General features: G+C 41.0%; 1 protein-coding gene across 5 annotated transcripts in view; it reads right to left on the bottom strand.

The window, feature by feature from the left end:
* Window positions 1-22,723, bottom strand: part of UBR3 (ubiquitin protein ligase E3 component n-recognin 3) — a 108,159-nt gene that overhangs the window by 11,191 nt on the left and 74,245 nt on the right. For all 5 annotated transcript variants that reach the window (XM_063116408.1, XM_063116411.1, XM_063116410.1 and 2 more), the window contains 3 exons: window positions 11,315-11,420; window positions 7,632-7,732; window positions 1,967-2,091 (listed from right to left, as the gene is read on the bottom strand). In XM_063116408.1, the coding sequence (XP_062972478.1) occupies window positions 1,967-2,091; window positions 7,632-7,732; window positions 11,315-11,420 (332 nt within the window). The remainder of the gene's footprint in view (window positions 1-1,966; window positions 2,092-7,631; window positions 7,733-11,314; window positions 11,421-22,723) is intronic.

Consider the following 22,723-nt stretch of genomic DNA (forward strand, 5'->3'; position numbering starts at 1 on the left):
TTCCGGTAATGCAGAAGCGAAGAGCCCTTCATGCATCCTTATTGTGAAAAAAGAAGACAGCGCAATCTCTTCAGGGTGGTGGAAAAGCAAGTTAACTAAGGGAATACAGGAAAGATCAATTCTAAGGATTATCATTTTTTAAAAAGACACAGATTCTTGTTGACTCAAAGGGCATAACGTTCTATGGGCAAATCCTATGGGAAATTGTAATTCCCACTAAAAAGTGGCTCTTGGGAGTCAGTTCCCTAGGCAAAGAGGTAACTTAAGGGCTCAACAAGAATTATCAGTCGGCACAATGTTTAAGTTCTTCCAGACAGGAAACATACATATTGATACTGCATTAAGATGTTTTTGAACATACAGATATTAGAAGATGGATCTTACCCTCTTTACAACAAAGGAAATGGGCAATAGCTGAAATTTGATATTTTCACATGCTTGTTCTGAAGCACTTATTGAGACCCTCTTGCAAAAACAATCTAAAATGGATTGAATCTTGGCTATTTTTCTGTGGATATCATTCAAGTAAGGGCAAACACCTACATCATGAACCATCAAATGTTCTACAAGAGAAATCAAGACTTTCTTCCTTTATTTCAGATCTCCAGTAGATCCAGGGAGGATAATCTCAAGGTGAGCTCTAACAGGTTCTAGCTGTTTTCTTATAGTAAAGCCATTTCCAGTACTAACATATGCATAAACCACTACGATATACTTCTCCAACCTGGTGGCCCCCCCCAGATGTGTTGGACTACAACTCCCATCATTCCACAGCCAGCCATGCTGTTTGGAATATGTTTGTTCTTCCTACTGATCTGAGATAAAATGATCTTTCAGAAGTTATTCTGATGGCAGTTGCAGATCCTGGTCTAGGCATAGAGATGGACAAGCAGGAAGCAGAGAACAGGACATCTTATTTGGATCAGTAGGCAGAACAAACATACCCCAAACAGCATGGCTGGCTGTGGGATGATGGGAGTTGTAGTCCAACACATCTGGAGGGCACAAGGTTGAAGTATACCCTAGTGGTTTATGCATATGGGTTTTTTTTGTATTTACCCATGAGTAATTAGTTAGTTGGGGGGGGAGAGTTCATGTGATCTGCAGGGTGGCAGTCCCTGCTTTCTAGGTCCTTGCCAGACCAGATGGTGAGAAAAGGAGGCTCCACTGAAATACTTTTCCCAGCCCAGAAGGAAGGACAGAAAGCCTCACTCAAAGAAGGCTTCAAGCCTTCTTCCTCCATCTACCTCTTTTGTGCCCCCCCAAAAAAAACTCCTAAGACAGGGTGGGCAACATGCAGCGCCCAGGGCCGTTCTTGCAGGGGTGTTGTTGTTCCCATGTTGACAAATTTGCCACTGCGGCAAAAATCACTGTGATTTATTTACTTATTACATTTCTATATTGCCCAACAGCTGAAGCTCTCTGGGCGGTTCATAACAATGAACATTTGGCACGGAAACAAGGCACTCCCCAAAGCAAGATCTGCTTGGAAATAGGGCACACGCTCCTCACACCCGCTGCATCCCTGAAAAAATGCTGCGATTTTTGCTGCTTATAATCAACCAGAATGTGATCTGCAAGGTGGGAGAGTGCAGCTCCTGGTGGGTGGCCATGTGGCTCCCTGAGCCTTGGAAGTTGCCCCCCGATCTAGAAAGAATGGAAGTCTGCTGGAAAAAAAACTGAGGAGCTCTACAAAAATCCAGTTTACTGCCCCAAAGGCAGTGTAGCTCTGGGATGGCAGGGAGCTACTCTTCCTGGTAAAGACTGTCCCTGCCTTTCAACCAAGATGTAAAAGACTGAACATCTGTGAGAAAGCAAATGATAGCTTTAGGCTACAGACCAGTCTAAGTTGCACACATGAAACTATAGTCCAATGAAGCCAACAGGATTTAAAATGTACACAACTGGGGACATAGCTGCAGACTTTAGCAGCCTACTTACAATTTTCGACAAACTGTCAACCAACCTTTTTCAGAGCTCCTGAGTTCATCCAAGTCATCCTGTCTTCAGCGCTGCATTTTACTGAAAGTGCGACAAGTGCTTGTATATACAACAATGTGAAGAGCACCTTTATGATACAAATAAAGTGTTCTAAAAGAGGACAAAAACGAGCATTGTCATTCCGGCATTCTAAATTCGGTCTCACATTTTCCTATAAATTTGCAAATATTTCCTGCCCAAATGAGTAATTCAAAACTGGAAATGCACCAATTTATATTTTATAAGGAGCTAAACATACCCCAGGATAATGATACCTGCAAGATTAAAGTCCTACATTTAAACCTGCTGGTTTATACTACAGTGGTTCGTCGTATTTATTTTAACGTGGGGGTCTTATTGCTTTGTTTTACTGATGTTTTGAATTGTGAGCTACCTTGAGTAAATAGAGTGAGACAGTGTGTAGATACATTTATAGAAATCTTTGCACTGCCTGGACAATTTAACAGGGCTATAAGCTGTTACCAAACCATGAGATCCTGTTCTCACACACACACACACACACACACACACACACACACACACACAGCCTTCCAATGAAAGCCAGTGCAAAGTATTCACTACTTTGTAATCCAATTATAATTACATTCTCAGGTTTATCTGGAGTACTAGCTAGTGTGCCCAAGTAGACATGAAGTCCGCAATAAAAATAATGAGGAGTCATTTGCCTTGATTATCATGAGTGCTATGCTGGGTCAAGTGAATGTAACATGCAGCACGCTGAATAATTTGGGGAGGAACATTTATTGCAGTGGTAAAGGTCTACAGGAAACCTGGCAAACAAATATAACTTGTTATGTATCCTTCAGAAACTCTTAACCTTACCAGCGCTCTGAATGATCCCTTTCAGATAATGCCATGTATAACAACTCAGCATATCCTGCCTGCCTGCCATAAAATACCAAGCTAAATGTCATGTGCTGGAAGGCTACACCTTCAACAAAAGAGTTTGTCTAGTAAGCAAAGAAGGAACAACAACAAAAAGCTATTTCAATTAATCTGGAAATGGTCACTTTGCCAATTTATCACAAAATCTTTATTTACCAAGAGAGAAGGGGGGTGCACGATATCGGAATAGCTCAGGGCACTTGCATATTTAACATTTTGCACTTGAAAGTCATGCTGGATATATATGGATAAGAAATTCAGGTGTGACCCAACTGCTTTATGCTGTTATATCTGCACCCAGGATGAAATTCAGAGAACAGGAGGTATTTCATTTAGGAAAGCAGTTTTACTATCTGGTCACTACATAGGATTGTGACAGCTCTGCCTGCACTTCCTTTCTCCAGGCTAAGCACACCTGCTTTCCTCTATTCTCTCTCATAGAATTTGCCTTCTCTTATGTTCTAGCTCTTGTATGAATCCTTTTAAACCTGGCAACAAATTTCTTGAAGTAGGGTGGCCAGAGCTGAATATTGTATGAGAAGACCCACACAGCAATCTCTCTGTTCTTGTAAGTGATGCTTCTCTTAGTACAATCTACACTGGCACTGATCTTCTCTTCCATAGTGAGCCAGGATAGGCATAATGCTGGCTTCTTGCTGAGCATGGTTAAATGGAAGCCAGCCTTGGGAACACAAGACCCTGGTGTAATATAAAGAGCAAATACCCTACTAGCCCTTTTATTGTGGTCGGCAGATGAATGCACAATCAATACCAAAATAAAGATAAACTACCATCATTACACAATTGTGTATTGTAAAGTGAAAAATCTCCCGTTTCCATTTTAAACATGATGTATCCATTCTGCCTCTCTAAAAAAATCAACTATATTCAACACTTACGATAATACTTTAGGTCACAGAGTACGTGTATGCAGCACAGAGAATGCTTATACCTCACCCTTTGAGTCTTCCATTTATAAACTGATGGAACTACTGACTACAAGGGCACTGACCTCTAGCATGGTGTTTCCCTACAATCAAAGACTTAATTTGTGTTCTCTCTTTTGAGGGTGATTCAGATCAATTTCTCCTCTCAGAAAGAAGAGACTGGACAGTGTAACAGCATCTACTTTGCCTTAATCAATGTTGGATTGAAAAAGGTAACGAAGGCCATTCAACAGTTAATAAGATTGCTAATACAATTCCCAGGGCCTTGTTTGAAGGGCAGGAGGTGCTATTAGGACGCTGCTTATTAAGTGTGAATTTTAAGTGTGATGTAGGTATTCTTTAAAACAAAAGAAGCTTAGTTCAAAATGACAGTTAGCCAGATTAAATTCTAGAAAAAGAGCATATTAATCTGATGTCTCACAGATCTAGAAAGAGAGCTATACTTTACCTGGCATCTTTAAATTTGTCAGTAATGCCCCCAAAAGGGATGTTTGTACATGTATGCAAACATATCACTTCACAGTACTATGGAAGTTGGAAAAGGTTCTCTCTCCCCTTGCCATCTCCCTGCACTGTCTAAATTTAGATGTAAGCTCTTTGGGGCAGACATTTTTTACCCTACATTACTGTATACATGTCCATGGACAATGATGGTGTAAGAATAATTACTAACAAAAACAACTGCTCAAACAACCAGACAAAACATAACGTAAATGCATCCATACAAGTTCAATCGCAGCTTTTAAAGCTCAGCTAAAAACTTTTCTTTTTTCTAAAGCTTTTAAAACTTGATTTTGTTCTGACTTTTATACTGTTAGTTTTACTCTACCGTGTGCCTGTTTGGTGCATTCTCTTCCCCTTCTTATTGTTTTATTATGATTTCATTAGAATGTAAGCCTATGTGGCATTGTTTTGCTATTTTATTGTTTTGCTCTGTACAGCACCATGTACACTGATGGTGCTATATAAATAATAATAATAATAATAATAATAATAATAATAATAATTGAATTCCTTTAATTTTCCAATACTGCTACTTCATGAAATTAATTATCTTTTATCCAACTGCCTCCTTTTGCTATCAACTAATGCTTCATATGTTGTATTTAGTTTGTATGGGAAGCAATACCTTTAGTAATATGCATCTATTGTTTTCACAATGTTTTATCATGAGAGAGTCACAAAGGCTATGAAGGCAGCCAGGGCTGGGGTATTAGGGACAGTATCTAGCGGTAACCAGCTGTGTGTGGCTGGTCTCACCGATTCTGTTGTGCAAACATAGAGGAACTCCACCGATCTGCTCCCTTCCAGAAACTATTCCGCTCGTTTCAGGACTCGCCCTTAGAAGTGCTAAATCGCCACTGTGGAAGTGGCAGGAGGCACTTGCGCAACGGAATGAGCGGGGTTCTGGCTGCACACACAACAAAAGCAGTGTGTGGACAGACAGGATTGAATACTGCCCTAGGCTCTCATAAGATGAACATCTGAACCTTAAAGTAGATGCTATGTTAAAGAATACAGCTTCTGCTTCCATATAATTCTGTTTCTATTTATGCACCTAGAAAGTATGATTTTCATATGTCTGAATGGTGCAGTTTATAGTAACAGTAGACTACAAGCCTGAAGCCACAAGAGTTAGCTTGATCCTCAGGTGGTGAATTCGGCATGGGGGGGGGGGGTGTTTCGAGACAAACTATTATTTGGCCCCCAAAGCATTTCATAGCCATTTGGGGGCAAAGCTGCACTTACTGTGATGGCAGCAGCTCCTTCCTTCGTCTTCAAGTGATCCAAAAGTGTGAAAAGTTGGTTGCGAGGCCCTGCCCCACAACTGTTGGGGTAGTTTTAAGAAGAAGAGAAAAGAGCTACCTTCACTGCCGCAGTAAGCGTGTCTTTTCCCCTGGACCGTCTCAAAACACGCACGCACAAATTTAGCCAAAATTTGTTGTTTTGGCTGAGTTTGCTACAGCTCTAGTTTAAATCAATTTTTGGTCCTCATTCCCTTTTAGGTTGCCAGGTCACAGTGATAGCAGAAGCCACAATTGGCGGAATTCCTCTAAAATCTGGATCTGCTAGCAGATCCTATCACTCTAGCAAATCCTATCACTCTTGTCTTCCTTCCTCACCCCCAGGAATACAGCCCCTCCTTACTTAAAAAGTTCTGTGATACATATTCAGTCTCCTTCCTGATAATCCCCTCCTTGCCTCTACTCACTTTTCCTCAAGCCACCTACCCTTTCTTCAAGTTCCTTATTTCTCAGTCCATCCCAAACTCTGTGTCCTGCCTTCAGCATCCTTGCCTCTGTACTCCATGACCTTTCGCCTCCCCACAATCTGAACTCCCTTCCCAGTCCTCAACCTGCCCCGTGTCAAGTTTTAATCCCAGCTAAAGTGACATTTCTTTCCTTTTCACAGAGAATTCGTACTGCAATCTGTTTAGCTCCCTGAGCAACTGAACCACATCAGCTCCACCAGTCAATGTCAGAGGCTTCACTGCCACCATCTCATCTAATTTAGGTCAAGATAAATTTGATGTTATTCAAACACTTCACAGTTGTCTGAATGGTTTGTATGTTTTAGTAAATAGTAGTTGTGGGGGAAGGGAGATCCATGAAACCATGGTGGGGGATGAGATTTAACCCTCCGCTCCCACCATGGTCCTAATCTCCTGAAGCTGCTATTTGCATTGACAGGAAAGCTTCCACTGGCAACAATCCTGCCACTTTATTCTAGGCACTATACTAGATATGTAGTTAATCTATCATTTTTCACTGTAGCTTAGAGTTTATTAGAATTTCTCATATCAGTGGACAACACTTTTCAATAAAATAAGTCTCTCTCTCTCTCTCTCTGTATATCTCTGAGTAATTTTGAAAAACAGATACATGCAACCTATGATGCTTTCCCAATTTAGACCACAGTTCCGGTGAACGGTTAGCACGCTCAACCTAACTGGATGCATGAAGAGAACACATTTAAGGTGAATAAAATCTTAAAATCTTTATTTTTATGCATCCACAGGAGGAAAGACTCCTTACATAGCTGATTATGCCTTTTGATGGAACATTTTGGTGTAAAAAAATCACAACTGAAGCCAATAAAAATTGAAGCCAGTCAATTTAAGTTATACAAGAGTTCAAATAAGGACGGCTATCTTATAATGCCTTTAACACCACTTTTTCCAAATGTATCCTGTATCATTGGCAGTGAAAAAGAATTAGGCTAGCATTTTTAAAATCATAAAATTAAAATAAGCAGCGATAAATCATTTCTGCTTCGAAAATGTCTTGGGACTCTGGTAACATGCTCAAATTTATATATGCAGCAATCATTACAGATACTGTATTATAGCAATTATCTTTGTCGTGTGTGACACAATTGCTACAATTTGCACAGTTAAATTAAAATAAATTATTCTTTTTCACCCTTAGGCATTCACTTTCCAATGTAAAATATTAAGCAGTCCCACTAGAGCAAACGAATGAAGGTCAAAGAGAAGGACCTCCCCTTTCCCCCACAACTCATGGAATTTCACAGTCATTCTCAGGTCTTACGGTTTTACTGTACTGTTGCCTGAAAAAAGGTGAGGAGACAGGAGCCACAGATAAGCCTGTCAAACCACAACAACATCAAAATCTGTTCAATGCCAACTTCTAAAGATAAGGCAAAGTCATTATTTGAGCACACACAGCAGACAAGGTTTATTTGCTGTGCTTCTTAAAAGCCACGGGACGGGCGGTGGGAGTGGGGGGGGAGAAACACTGTCCCTTGCTTATCATTTATGAATTTTTTGAAACATACCTTTGCGCAATGGCTGTGGCATGGTTAAAATCTGGATGAGCAAAAGGGATGAGGCATCTCTGTAAAGCACTGGAACTTCTGGCTGCTCCTCACTGCACATCCTGAAAAATTATGGAGACAGTATTTGTCACCGTATCCCACCTTAACTACCTTAGAATTTAAAAAAAAATGTTTCTTGATAGAACACCATTATATTGTAAGCATATCAGGACACACTACAATCTGTAGCAGCCTGTGCGATAAAACCAAGCATCAGATGTTCAGATACCTCTCGCCCTTCTGCAGGCTTTAGCAGCCTCCTATCTTTTTTTCTCCACCCCAGGCTTGTGATTGTTTCTTTTAGCTGAGCCTGGTCCCTCTCCTCTCCACACTGGCCACACCTGTTCAGCAGCCTGCAACTCTCTCTTCCTTTCCATGATTTCCACACTTCAGGCAGCTGATGCCGTCTTCTACCCCCCTCCATGCTTTGTCAGCAGCTTCCTCTTCTGTCTCCCAGGTGCATGCTCTCTGTGCCCCGTCCATTATTACCCAGGCAGCCCAAGTAGCATCTCAGGGAGGGTGCTGGAACCCGCAAAATGCATGGACACGTGGAAGCCACAATTGAACGTCAAACAACCACCGTCTGGCTACCCATGATAAAAATCTTTACTCGAAAGTAAGTGTTCAAGTTGGGAATGCTGCCAGGTCCATGAGCATAGTTTACATGTATACTTTCACGGCTTGCATGAAAAGAGAAGCCATGCAAGTATGTCTCCTTGCTACAAAGCAGCATTGCAAGGGGGTGATTTGGGGTGGATAAGCAGAGGTTAACCTTTCCTCAACACACCACCTGATTTGCATAATTAGCAAACAATATAGATAATATGCATATTAGGTTGCTTGGATTTGGTGAACTGGAATATGGCAACCCTAGTATTTACCCACATCCTCTGATAATAACTGCATATGTTTAACAATTTAAAAGTGTCTTTAGAAGGAAGTGCCCCTACAGAAGAACAACCAGTTTACTTTACATTTTCTATTAAGGAGGGGTTGGATCTAGACCAAGTTAAATACATTTAGGTCACATCTATGTGAAACATTAGTCATGACTGACTGATTTCATTGATTTCAATGGGATCTAAGTGATACTAACTTGATCTGGACCTAACCCAATATGTGTGTGAGTGGTTACAATAGGACCTTGGTGAACTGAAATCCTTTAAAGATCCAGGCTTTGTTATAGCATTACATATCACCTCCCACAAACAAACAAAAACTACAGAAGGTTGAAATTTCCATTAGCTCCCTAATCTTACACCCACTTTTTATGTATGTGTGTGTGTGTTCATGAATGCCCCCACACATGCATGTACATGCATTCACATATCAATATTTATATTAAATGTTCATGGATACAAAAAGACAAAAACATTTAAATTAACCCAAGTCAATGTCATGTTTAATAGTTTAAATCTTATTTTTCTCATGGAAGATTCAGATAATTTTGAGATACATTTTAATAAACTGCAAAACTTGGAACAATTATTTTTTACTAATTTTTATGCAAATCAAAGAAAACTTTAAAAATTAATTCTCAGTTTTCAACTGGAACAGGATTGCTTAATGTTCAATATTTGTATTCCAACTCTTCCTTCCCTTGGCAACATGAAGAGATTTCCATTTTACAGGATTCAAGAGAAATATTAATGTCTGCATGATCAATTACCGTACATGTTTTAATATTACATGTTTAAATGCATATGGTATATGAGGTTGCCTGGCAATATTATAAAAACACAGAAGACTTTTGGGAACAAGTCAACCATTTGGTTAAACGTATTTCGTTTTGCGAGAACTGACGAAGTAAAGTTATATCAAATGCCAAGGTTTAGATAAGCTCCTTTAGTTTGCGTCAAGCACCAGAGCACATTAAGCACTTAAAAACTGCTCTGTCATTTATTAAAAGCCTAAGCAACTTTTTAATCGTGACATTAAAAGCTGCATTTTATAAAGTCTGTTTAGGGTATGGAAATGAAGTATCTTGCTAATCCCTTCAATGAGTATGAGAGAGGCTGATAAGTGCAACTTCCCAAAACGCTGCTAAAGAAGCAGTTAATAAAAAGCAAACTAATGTAATGTATAACAGCGATAAAGCAACATTATTGTAAAATGAATTAAAATGTGTACCATGTGTGCTTTAAGAGTCTATAGCTCTACACGCCATAGTGTATACAGAGATAGTGACAAAACTGACAAATTGGTTACCCTTTTTTTTCTGATGATTTCTTCAATCTGATAAAAAGTGTCGAAGTAACTTCAACATTTTCCAGAAATGCTATCAGCTGGCAAGTTTGCTTATATTTATTTATTTTAAAGATTGAATTTTTTTGCTTATTTTTTCATATGCAGCTGAGAGTTGGAAGACCTAAAGACGGTAGTGCACACGCTGGTAACTTCAAGGCTCGACTTCTGCAATGCACTCTACATAGGGCTACCTTTGTGCCTAGTTCGGAAACTTCAACTAGTTCAAAATATGGCAGCCAGGTTGGTCACCAGTACACCTAGGGGAGACCACATTACACCAATCTTGAAATCAATTCACTGGCTGCCAATTAGTTTCCGGGCGAAGTATAAAGTGTTGGTTATCACCTTTAAAGCCCTACATGGTTTGGGTCCAGGCTACCTACGGGATCGCCTTCTCCCGTACAATCCACCCCGCACACTCAGGTCCTCTGGGAAGAATTTACTCCAGCCAGCAAAAACAAGGCTGACAACTGTTACCCAGAGGACCTTTTCTTCTGCCGCTCCCAGTTTGTGGAATGGCTTGCCGGGAGAGATTCGTCAACTTAACAGTCTTCCAGAATTTAATATATCCATAAAGACTGATCTCTTCCGGCAGGCCTACCCAGTTGAATTTTAAGATGCCTTTTTTTAATGGTGTGCTGCTTTTAATGATGCACTGGTTCTAAACATTTGAATTAGTTCTATGTATTTTATGGTGTTTTTATTTGTGTTGTACCCCACCTCGATCCAGAGGGAGAGGCGGGTAACAAATAAATATTGTTATTATTGTTGTTGTTGTTGTTGTTGTTATTAAATTGCCCCATGTTTTAAAATGAATTCAGGGACTTACTTATGAGCAAACATAAACAAGATTGTGCTGCACAATAGAATTTGTATGGCTTTTGCATTTGACCTTCTCCTACTAGTCCCTATCTTCTGCATTTCTCAACAGCTTAGCAATAAATTGCTTAAATCTCCATCTCTCTTTAGCATCAGCCATGAAAGCACTGAGATTGTCAAATACAATCCCCTATGGGTAAACTATGCGTGGACCTGAAATTTTGGACTTCCAGGTAATTACTTTCAGGTAATTTTTACTGCTATTGATTTTACTAGTCAGTGTTTTGCTTTGGCTATATGTTTAATAGATTGTAAGCCATCCACAGAATATAAACAAACACATAACTTTTTTAAAAAAGGCTCCCATTTTTCACCAGTTGAAAAGTTGCATGGAACTTCTTTGGGCATAAAATGTATTTGGATGGGATAAGTTGAGGGAGTTCTGATGTACAACACTGATTCAAATACAGTTCCTTAGAATGATATAAAAGAACAGAAATGTATAGCTCCACTTGGTGTCTTACGAAGTTAAAACACTTAAGCTTCACAGAGAAATCTGTCTACAGAACTGTACTTACTGCAAATTCTCATCAAGCATCAACTGTGTCAGTTTCTTCCACGGGTTGTAAGCCGAATCAATGCTGTAGAGTCGCATGTGCATAGCCAGCACATGAAACAGCTGATCTGCACAGGTAAACAGAGGAAAATAGCTGGTGAGCTAATCATTTGGTTGGATGAAACTAAAATATTTAATATTCCTTTAAGTGTCTATTTCTTTATATGATTGTACTTCCCTCACTGGTTAGCCAGCTGTTAAGATGAGCGCGACCCAATCCTCTGCTTCTTTAGCATGCACAAAGAGCCAGTGTTGTATAGTAGATATTGTGTTGGATTCAGATCAGGAAGCCATGGGTTCAAATCCTGACCAGTCATGAGCTGCACTGGATCAGCTTAGGTCAGTTACGATCTTGTAGCATAATGTACTTCATAGGTTGATGCAAAGATAAAATGGGATAAGCCCCTGTAGGTCACTGTGAGCTCATTGGAGAATGGGGCAGGATACAAATGCAATACGTTTTTACCAGTTTGTACTGCAATAGCTGAAGTGCCATCCACATAAGAACAGATGTGAGGAACCTCCACCCTTTAGAAGCCTGGACTCCTTCTGCAGGCCCCTTTTTGAGCCCCATCTAGCAGGCAGGACATAACATGATATTCCACTTGCAAGGGGGAACAGTGCACTTTGAGCCAAGTCCTTCCCTCAGAGTTTAAAGGAAGCACTTGATTGGATCAGCTTGGCTTCACCTGCCTCATGTCCCCCCCCCCCCCAATCCAATGCGGGAAAGCCCACGTGCAGCAAAGCTGGGTCTTGGCTGATACACTGAATAGATCATCCATCTGGTGCTTTGGCTGGGGCAGCTTTGCTGTGCACAAGACTTCCCCCATGGGAAGTGTGGCTTTACCCCTCGTTCCAGGCTTTTGCACATGAGACTGAGCTGCTCTATACATGGTAGGCAAAGGTTTCTCTAGGATGTTGTTACTGCTGAGCCAATAACTGTTTCTCAGGAGAGAAAATATCCACTCAGGAGGCAAATTCTATCAGTAGCAGCATATAGAATTGTGATGCAGATTGTAATTTCATTTTGGAGGCCATAACTAGGCTCTTCTATTACACTAACTGAGACCATCTCTTGGTTCAGATGTAATGACCAAGCCAAACCACAACTGTTGTGAATAGGCTTCATGCTTGCATGCTCCCTCCTCCCAGTTTCTCTTTTTCTGGTTCAACCAAACAATAGTTGCTCTCCAAGACAAAACTGGGAACAACAGAGCATGGAAGCCCACTGATGGTTTGGCTGTTCTGTTTGAACTGGGCCAACTTATCGCTAAAGTGTTTCAAAATTACTAATATCTGGTAATCAGCAGTTAATGATCTTCATACCTTCAGTAATATGCAGCCATTCTTATAATATGAAGTTTTTATTCATCTCTCTCTCTCTCTCTCATCTGGAGGATGAAGATTTTATGTTCTAGAATCCCTGTTTGAACATTCTCAATGCCAATGTAGCCAAGGGGTCAAATCAGAACAGTGCCAAGTCAATTCCCCTGGAACATGTTTTTGTTTGTTTGTGAGACTACAAAGACACACAATTATCTTTTGGATGAAGCCTTTAAAGCCCTCTTTTCTCAAGGGCATTGAAAACAATATGGGGCACTATCGTTATTCCTACAAAAATTTCCAACACTACCCTTGGTACATATCATGTATGAAAAACTCAATAATAGAAACATGACTGTAATTCAATGCAGGTAAAAGTTAGTTCCGTTTGGGGATTCTCTGGAACAAAATGAACCATTTAGAATAAGTGATTTCATCACGAGCAAAAGGAAACCTGGCAGCTTAGGCTTAGATATTTTCTAGATTCACAAAATCAAGCGGATATAGGAAAACTAATGCAGACTCCAACCCTTCATAATGTTTCTCTCCTGTTAAAGCCAGGCAACCCTCTCTCCAATGCCAGGATGTCAATTAGAGTTGCCCAACAGTTTGGAATCCACTCCAATGTATTTCATTTCTTCCCATGTACTACTTTGTTATTAAACCTGTAGTAAAACTATATACGTGTTGATGCGATTTGTAATATATTCAGGTTTAATGTACAACAAAGCATTTATTTATTTATTTATTTATTTACTTATTACATTTATATCCTGCCTCTTTTTCTCTTGCAAAGAACCCAAGGTGGCTTACATAGCTCTCCTCGTCTCCATTTTACTTCGTTGTTTGACTCTTTCTTAATAACAGATACTATCATTTTTGTGTCAGTTTTCAGTCAGTCTATTTTTCCATGCCCAAAAGAAATCATTTCTATTTCCATTGCAAAATAGAAATCCATGATTTACCACACTTACTTTTATTTATTGTCCCTCTCTCCCTAAAGTTGCTACCAGCCGAACTGACTCCCACAGATACCATATTTAAATATAAAACACAGAAGGAATTAATTTATTTTCCACAAATAGACAATTATTCATAGGCACTTGGGAGGCAAGAATAGCCTCATGCTGAAGTCAGCTGATTCTAGCAGAGCTGGAGGGCTGCAATTAGCTCCTGGGGTTTGTGAAATAATTGAAGGCACAGATGATATTGGAACTGATTGCTGTCACCTGTTTTCTGAATCAGACGCAGTGAAAGAAGGCAAAACAAATGCCCATTTCTCCTGCCAAAAGATTCTAGCTGATGAAAAGTTTTACTGAGAGCCTTCCCCTTGCCAAGAGTTTATTTTGCAGCCTTTCAGGGAAAGAAACACTTCTTTAAATTACAATGAAAATATTTGCAGGTTAACCTTCAGCTCATTTATTTATTTACTTATTTATTACATTTATATCCTGCCTTTTTTTCCTCCAAGGAACCCAAGGTGGCATACATAATCCTCCTCCTCTCCATTTTATCCTCACAACAACAACCCTGTGAGGTAGGTTTGGCTAAAAGTATGTGCCATCATATGGACAAGCTCATATGCTTGTCCATATGGTGGCAACACAAGTGACTAAAATGCAGAGCTTTTGGAACTTACGGTTATTACAATAGTATCCCTCCACTGAGCGAAGGCCCTTTGGTACAGCAGAAAAGGAGGGGAGGTGATTTCTACAGTGTTCCCAAAGGGTTCCCCAACCCTCTGGAGCATGTGGGGGTGCAGAAGGAGCTGCAAAGGAGAAGAGATTTGCAAAGATGGCCCTCTCTTCCTTTCTGTTCATAAAAGCCCTCACTGGATCAAAGAGACGTCTGTCAGCAGAAGGGTCACAACTGGATACATCCCTTAGCACTGCTTCAGGCATGAATGACAAATCATGGTTTGGCATAACATGCATAGGTTTTGAACTCACACTCCTTGCTTCCTACAATTTCTTATCTTGCATCTGGATTCTCAGATTTAAATCTACTCTGAACCTCTTTCTCCTGGTTGATGCTTTTCCTTTTCATAACAAGCATGTAAGCTTGTTTAGAGCATATTTTTAGAGTGAGGGTGACAAAATATTTTCAGGACCACGTCTCTCTCTATTGTACTGATTGTACAGAGTTTGTTGCTTTAGACAAGTGTTGCAATATTACACACTAGGGGAAAGCACGTCAGTATGATGGTATCTGTAGACATGTTATACTGGAAATAAATGCAATTAACCTCTTGCTTAGGCGCCTGTTGTAGCAACAAGCATTGCTACCAAAGATGCCCAGACTTTGGTACATAGAGAAAATGCATAAATCCATCTCAATTAAGCCTTTTGACAGTTTAAGTAACAACTACTTTCCCCAGTGTTATCCGTAAATGAATATTGAGGCTGCAATGCTGTAAACATGTAACCAGAAATAAATCCCAGTGAACTTGATGGTGCTTACTTTTGATTAGACATGTACAGATGGGGCTTACTTTGATTAGACATGTCCAGAATTGCCATGTTAATCAAAGATATTAAAATCCTAGTACGTCATAATTTGGATAACATCCAACAAGCGCTGCCCCAGAACAACCTGTACTTATTTCAATTATCCTTGTGTAAAATTCCCCTTACTTGTATATTATCCTAGGAAATTGTAACTTTTTTTTTCAGGTAGTAAACAATTAATGTGCAGACAGACACATTTTGGTGTCCTGGCAGCATGGCAAAATAAGAAATGTTGCAATTCCAGAGAAACCAATCTTGCTCATTTGAAGATTATTTTAGTACTAAATAGGCTTCTTCTAGGACACAACCTAAGACCGGGCTAGTGAAGTTATTTGGTTCTAAAGAAAATCTATCTTCTATTATTTACAAATGAAAAATATTCTCTGCATGAGAATTTAGTTCTGCTTGTCTCTCACTGGGCAGACACAAACAGGCTAACATTGCCCTCTAATGGGAACACAAGCAGCAAAGAAAAAGGATGAAAACTGCCCTCTAGCCCTTTAAAAGCATTTGCAGTTCTAAAGAAACCTTTACTCTTTTACAAATCAGAGATGGCTAGCAGTTCTAGTGCTGAGCTCTTAATTCAAAGTCTGCAAAGGTTTTCGGCTTGCTTTAATGTAATAGCATCCAGCGTTACATACACAACACACACAATACAGAACAGAAAACCACCACGTGTTGGAAATACAGAAGGCAGTCAGATCTTGTCCAAATGGCATTTAGTACCTAACAAGAAGTTTAATTATAAGATATTCTACCAGCACAGCCTTTCCAGCAGCCCCAAATGCTTTCCACCCACCCCCAAAAGATTCTATTGAAAATCCAAATTTTGTCAAAGTCAGCAGTTTGGAAAGAACAGCTAAAAAAAAAAGCACACCAACATTACTTCAGAAACTCTGAGAGAAGTTTTGGGCAACAGAATGATTAGACACATCTAGATTAACAGTACCTGTAGTTATTAAAACGCCTTTTATTCTTCCTAAGATTTATTATGCAAGCATATAGATCTATACATATCTAAGGCAGGATCTACACTACTGATTTATAATGGTTTAGAGTGGTACTGACAACTGTTGGGGCCCTTGACACATTCCATATACCATTTTCAAACTGTTTTCAAAGTGTTATATCCTGCTTGATGTAGATCTGGCCTATGAGTCCATGGGACAGAAGTAAGTACTCCAAGCCTATACTGTTGTTAAAAGGTCCTGAACTAGCCAAAAGATGTGTCCTGATTTAGTTATTTTTACTAAATAACTAAATCAGAGACAAACATAGCAACTAGCTGTACATATCTGAATCAAATACAACATCTAGTGAAGCATTACATGAAAGTCTTCTCCAACCCAAACAAAAACACACACCATATTTTTGCCACAAAGTAACCAAATCTGAAAGGAGATATATATATATATATATATATAGTAGGGTGTTGTGCAAAGCAAGTTGTATAAATATGAATCCTTTTCAGTGTAATCCTAAACATGTTTGCTCAGACATTAGTCCTCCTGAGTGCAGTGGGACTTACTGTCTAGTACAGCCTTCCCCAAGCTGGTGCCCTTCAGAAGTTTTGGACTACAACTTCCATCATTCCTGACCACTGACCATGCCACCTGGGGCACTATATAAAATTAAACTCATACAAAACATGTACTGCTATATTTTATATGAAGAACACAAAGGCCCTGTTCAGAAGACACCTTAAACCATGGCTTTAATCACGGTGGTTAAGCCAGAAAGCCAAGCTGTGTTCAGAAGACACCTTAAACTATGGCTTTAACCACGGTGAATAAAGGGGGGGGGAAAAACTTATTCACCATGGTTAAAGCCATGGTTTAACGTGTCTTCTGAATGGGCCCAAAGTGTTTGTCAACACTTCTCATTTTTTTTAGCAACTATTTAAGGAGAAATCAATCAGATACATGGATGTTAGAAGTTATGGATAGGGGTCACATTTTTTCTCTCTGTGTAATTGCTTCAAACTGGTCTTAGCCTTTAGAAAGGATGGACTATAAGTTGTTTTTTTAAAAATGTGATATGTGATGTTGGCTTCTATTGGGGCAGGGGTGGGGGAAATCACTGAAAGGTATTGAAGATAATTGACCAGTTCAGTTCATAGTTCAATGAGTTCAATTCTGGCCCTATGCATAGGCACCATTTCGCAAAGGCACGGTTGATGCACTAGCTCCATGCAAAAGGCTGAATCAGACCTCTGCAGTATTGTCTGAACTGTCTTGATACTGACAAGTTACTCTTTTACCACTGAATTATTATTTTTTAGAAAGTGAAACTGATTATTGTAAACAGAAAAATATTAGGTATTTATAAACAATTTCCTGACTAGCACGCATCACATGTACATGTGGTATTTACAATCTAGTCCTAATTATGTTTACTCAGCAGTATGTCTTGCTGAGTTCGATAGCACTTTCTTTCTTGTAATAATTGCAACCTTGGGCTAAAGACTGACCATTTTTGAAAGAGTTGAAATTGGATTGAGGCTGGCATAACTTTGCACAGTGTGCACATATTTCCTTTGCCTCACGTCGCGTCGCGTCTAACAAAACAAGCACTATAAAACACACAAACCTGTTCACCAGCAGCGAAACAGTTTACTACTGGAACACATGCCCACATCACAAGCAGCAATCCCTCTTACAAGGGTTCAAGTCTCTGAAAAAAAGGCATTGCCTGATTCCAGCCTAGTGATACTTTCAAGCATGACACAGAGCATTTTCACTCTTCTAGTTCTGAATTTTTAAAAATGGATTTTGTAGCATCTAGCACAAATAAAACACCTTTTAACTGGAATGGAAGCCCCCTACGCATGTAAAAGGGTGGATTCTTACAGAACATGATAGTGCCAGAGCTGAAAATGAAGAATCTGTTCTCCTCTCTGGGGCTACTGACAGGATGCTTAGAAGCAGGAAAGTGCTCTTTTGTATATGGCAGGGGCACACAACTATTTTGGCCCTGAGGGCGCACCAAGGCAGCGCCAGGAGGGGGGAGCATATGCCACACCTGTGCACACACATGGGTTTCCCTTGCTAGCGGTGGTGCAGATGAAGAAAATCTTGGGTAGTTTCCCCATGGCTCCATGGGATGCACTGAGAGTAGCTGAGGGCTGCATGCAGTCCATGGGTTGCACACCCCTAGTATATGGGAAATATACAGGAATTTCAGAACACTCTTCAAAGGCAGTCCCATGTACAGCGAATTACAGTACTTTTAAATGGGAAATAGCTAAGGCCTATGTCACTGTTGCCACATCCATCTTCTCCAGGAAAGGACACAACTGGCGCACCAGTTGAAGACAGACAAAGGCACTTATGCCCACAGCTGCAGCCTTAGCATCTAGGAGCAATGGCTGATCAAGGGGGGGGGGGGGAACCCACACAAGCTGCACACTTGCTCCTTCAGATTATAGGTATTTTTCTTGCTTGCTTCCGTGATACTATTAAAGACCTTCTGAAGATTATATAGTCTTCAGCTATAAGTATCATATGTACTGTGGACTGCATCAAACATACCAGAAGTTTTAAGCCTTAAAAAGGACCATTTAAATAGCTAGATTTAGCTCACCATTCTTGTCTCACTGTCTCAGCCACCAGCATGAGCAGTGACATTAATCATTCCTAATTTTACTTCCCCGCACCCAGCTGCCCCCTCGGTGCAATCTACTAAAACAGCACTTGACCGATTTGCTCCCACATCTTCACTGACGCTCGCTGTTGTAGCAGCTCACCTGGGACACCATATTCCATATCTAATCAACAAACTTTACACTTGTTACAAGACTAATACAGAACGCTGTATTCAATCACAAGAAAGACACCTCATTACCCAAGAAAGAACTACGGGAGTAAAGATCTACAAGGGCTTTTATTGAACTACACTTGAAGTGGAGCATGTTTAGACAGAGGGAGAGACAGACAGACACACACACACACAGAGCATAGCAAACAAATCAGCTCAACTCCAGTAAATACAAGATGTCTCTTATAGCTCTAAACCTAAATCTTGGGTTAAAACCTTAGAAACAGGGGAGAATGCCTTTTTAAGCTTTAAAATGGGGGTGGGGGTGATTTCACCAAATCAAATTTAAGCTTTCTATTAATTCAATTACTTAAGAACAAGTATACATTGAGACAAATCATTACCATGGGATTTATCATAACTGAAGATTTTATGCAAAGTGCCAAATTTAGATATGCTGTTACTTCACCGTATGAAGCACACATACAAACCTCTTCATGCTTTAAGATCTTTTGGAGAGGCTCTGCCCTGGGATTCATAGGGGGTAAGAGAAAGGTGCTGGCCTGTTTCAGACACAAGTTAATAGGGTGGCCATATGTCCTACTGTATAGAAAACAGTCCTCTATTTAAAGGCACCCTCTGTTTGAAGGGCTCTACAGTCCTAGTCTGTTTTAAAGATAAAGAAATGCAGGTTGCTTACCTGTAACTGTAGTTCTTCGAGTGGTCATCTATGCATTCACACATATGGGCTTTGCGCCTGCGCAGAGACCAGACCGGAACCTTCTATAGCTGAGTGGAACGTTTTTGGCGGGAACCCCTCCCCCACGCTACCGTGCATGTCCATGGGGTTCCCGCCCTTACCTCAGTTTACAGGAGTCCGACATTGTGCCCCCATAAACATGAGTGTAAATAAAATAAAGTACATTCCACATATAACTGTGTCATTTATAAGTCTCACACCACCAAGTGGGGATGGTGGGTGGGTTGTGTGAATGCATAGATGACCACTCGAAGAACTACAGTTACAGGTAAGCAACCTGCATTTCTTCTTCGTGGTCTCTATGCATCACACATATGGGCGAGTAGCAAGCTGACATATATTTGGAGGTGGGTTGGTGCATCATCTGAAGATCTCCGAGAGCACTGTCCTTCAAATGAGCAGTCCTGCCTCGCATGGGTGCCCAAACTGTAGTGCCTAACAAACGTGGATGGAGTGGACCACGTTGCAGCTCTACAAACTTCTGTCAAAGGAACACCTCTGCCGAAAGCCACAGATGTTGCGACGGCTCTGGTAGAATGAGCTGTCACAGGTTTCACCAGCTCTAGTTTAGAGATAGAGTAGGCAAGTTCAATTGTCTCTACAATCCAGCGTGACAGACGCCGGCATGAAACAGGGAGTCCCTTATAAGGCTCCCCATAACAAATAAACAATTGCTTTGTTGTTGTTGTTTTTGTTGTTGTTGTTGTTTTTTGTTTTGTTTTGTTTTGTTTTTTTTTTTTTTTTTTTTTTTTAAATTCCCTGTCCTAGCCTTGTAAAAGGCAAGAGTTCTCCTTACATCAAGTGTATGTAAAGCAGACTCTACAGGTGATGTAGGATTCGGAAAGAAAGCTGGTAGAGTGATATATTGGGACAGATGAAAAGTTGACACTACCTTAGGCAAGAAGGCAGGGTCTGTGCGTAACACAACCTTATCTTTGTGAAAGATAGTGTAAGGAGCAACTATCTTGAGAGCTCTAAGCTCACTTGCACGTCTAGCAAAAGTGATGGCTACTACAAAGACAGTATTGAATGTTAGAAGCCTAAGGTCAGATAAGGCCATGGGCTCGAAGGGCTTCTTTGTCAATGCCTGTAACACCACTAATAGGCTCCATGGTGGAACGATACTCTTTACTGTCGGTACCATATTTTTAAGCCCTTTTAAAAATCTCCTCGATGTTGAATGCACAAAAGGTGTAAAACCCAATCATGCCTCGATGAAAGACGTAATAGCTGCTAAGTGAACTCTGATGGAAGTGAGTTCGAGTCCCTGCTGATAAAGTGTCAGTAGGTATTTGAGGATTAACGCTAAAGGGCAAGAATCAGGTGCTTGATCGTTTTCCAAGGCAAAAGTTTGAAATCTTTGCCACTTTGCCGCATAAGATTTTCTTGCTGAAGGCTTTAGTGATGCCAAAAATATATGGTCTACAGATAAATCTTTGATACGAGAGGAGGAGTGGATGATATCCTCCATGCCATCATCTTGAGGGTCGACGGGTTTGCGTGTCGAACCCTGCCCTGGTGTCGAGACAACAGTGTCGGTATCGGCGGGAATCTGATGTAATTCCCGTCCGACAGTCGAAGGGCGTGGAGAACCACGTCTGTCGAGGCCACCACGGTGTGATAAGGATGCAGTCCGACCTGTCCGACTGGATTTTGGCCAGCACCTTCGTCAACAGTGGAAAACAGAGGAAAGATGTAAAGAAGATTTCCTTTCCAGGTTCTGGTGAAAGCATCTCCTAGCGAGTGCTTTCCTCTTCCTGCTCTGCTGCAGAACCTGGAACAAGCTGCGTTTTCTTCGGTAGCGAAGACATCGACAGCAGGGAGGCTCCAGTACCGAAAGAGAACGTCTCTTACTTCGGTATCGAGCTCCCATTCGTGGTCGACGTGGAAAGACCTGCTGAGGGCGTCCGCGATGACGTTTTCATTGCCCGCTACATGGGTCACCGTCAGGTGAGTATTTCTCTTTATGCACCAGTTCCAAATCCTGAGTGCCGATCGATTCAGAGGATGAGACTTTGTCCCACCTTGTCTGTTGATGTACGCCACTACTGTGGTGTTGTCTGTTGCGATCAGGACGATTCAGCCCTCGATCAATTGTGAAAAAGTTCTTATTGCATTCTCCACCGCTAGCAGTTCTAGGTGGTAGATATGATGTTCCCTCTGGGAAAGAGGCCAACGGCCCTAAGTTGTAAGGGAGTCGCAGTGTGCTCCCCATCCGATCAACGATGCATCCGTCGTGATCGTTACCGAAGGAGTGTTTCGAAGATCGAAAGTTCTTAAAACCCAGGCTTGCAATATTCTCATTCTAAGTCTTGCAAACCTGATGACTGCATCAAGCCTAATAGCCTCTGAATTGTCCATGCCGAAACCTTTCGGCGGCTCTCAGTAGCGATGGATAAATCTTGAAGGGTGCTCACTCTAGTCGAGGGCAGGTATGCTCTCCCATCTCGAGACGATAGGGTTACCCCTATAAAGTCGAGCTTCTGATGTGGGGTCAAGATGGATTTCTCCTCGTTGACCCACAAACCCAACAAGTCCAACAGGTTGAGGGTGGTTGAAATGTCGTTCTGGAGCGTGCAACTGCTGTCCGCTACCAGAAGCCAATCGTCCAAGTGTAGGAGCTGCAGAATAAAAGTAACCGTTGTCATACGGAACTTCCTTGGAATGATGAATTTGTTTAACTGCTTTAAGTCCATGATCGGCCGAAGACCTCATATTTCTTCGGGACCGTGAAGTAGCACGAGAAAAAACCCTGGTTGAGTTCCTCTGCGGGTACGGGAGAGATGGCTCTCTTCGATAGCAGAGGTCTGTACCTCCGGAAGCAGAGGAAGGGATGGCGCCGTTAGTTTCACCCCCGAAGAAGGAGGAAGGACATCGAGCTCGATGGCATACCCCGAGTTGATGATAGTGAGCACGCAGGAGTCTGATGTTATTGACTGCCATTGATGGTAATGGGGAAAGGGAGGTGGACGTGGGACAAAGAAGTCAAACTCGCTGCTTCTTGGTGAAGTCAGGCTGACGCTTG

The sequence above is a fragment of the Elgaria multicarinata genome, chromosome 2 (genome assembly GCF_023053635.1).
Source record: "Elgaria multicarinata webbii isolate HBS135686 ecotype San Diego chromosome 2, rElgMul1.1.pri, whole genome shotgun sequence".
In the NCBI taxonomy this organism is placed as follows: Eukaryota; Metazoa; Chordata; class Lepidosauria; order Squamata; family Anguidae; genus Elgaria; species Elgaria multicarinata.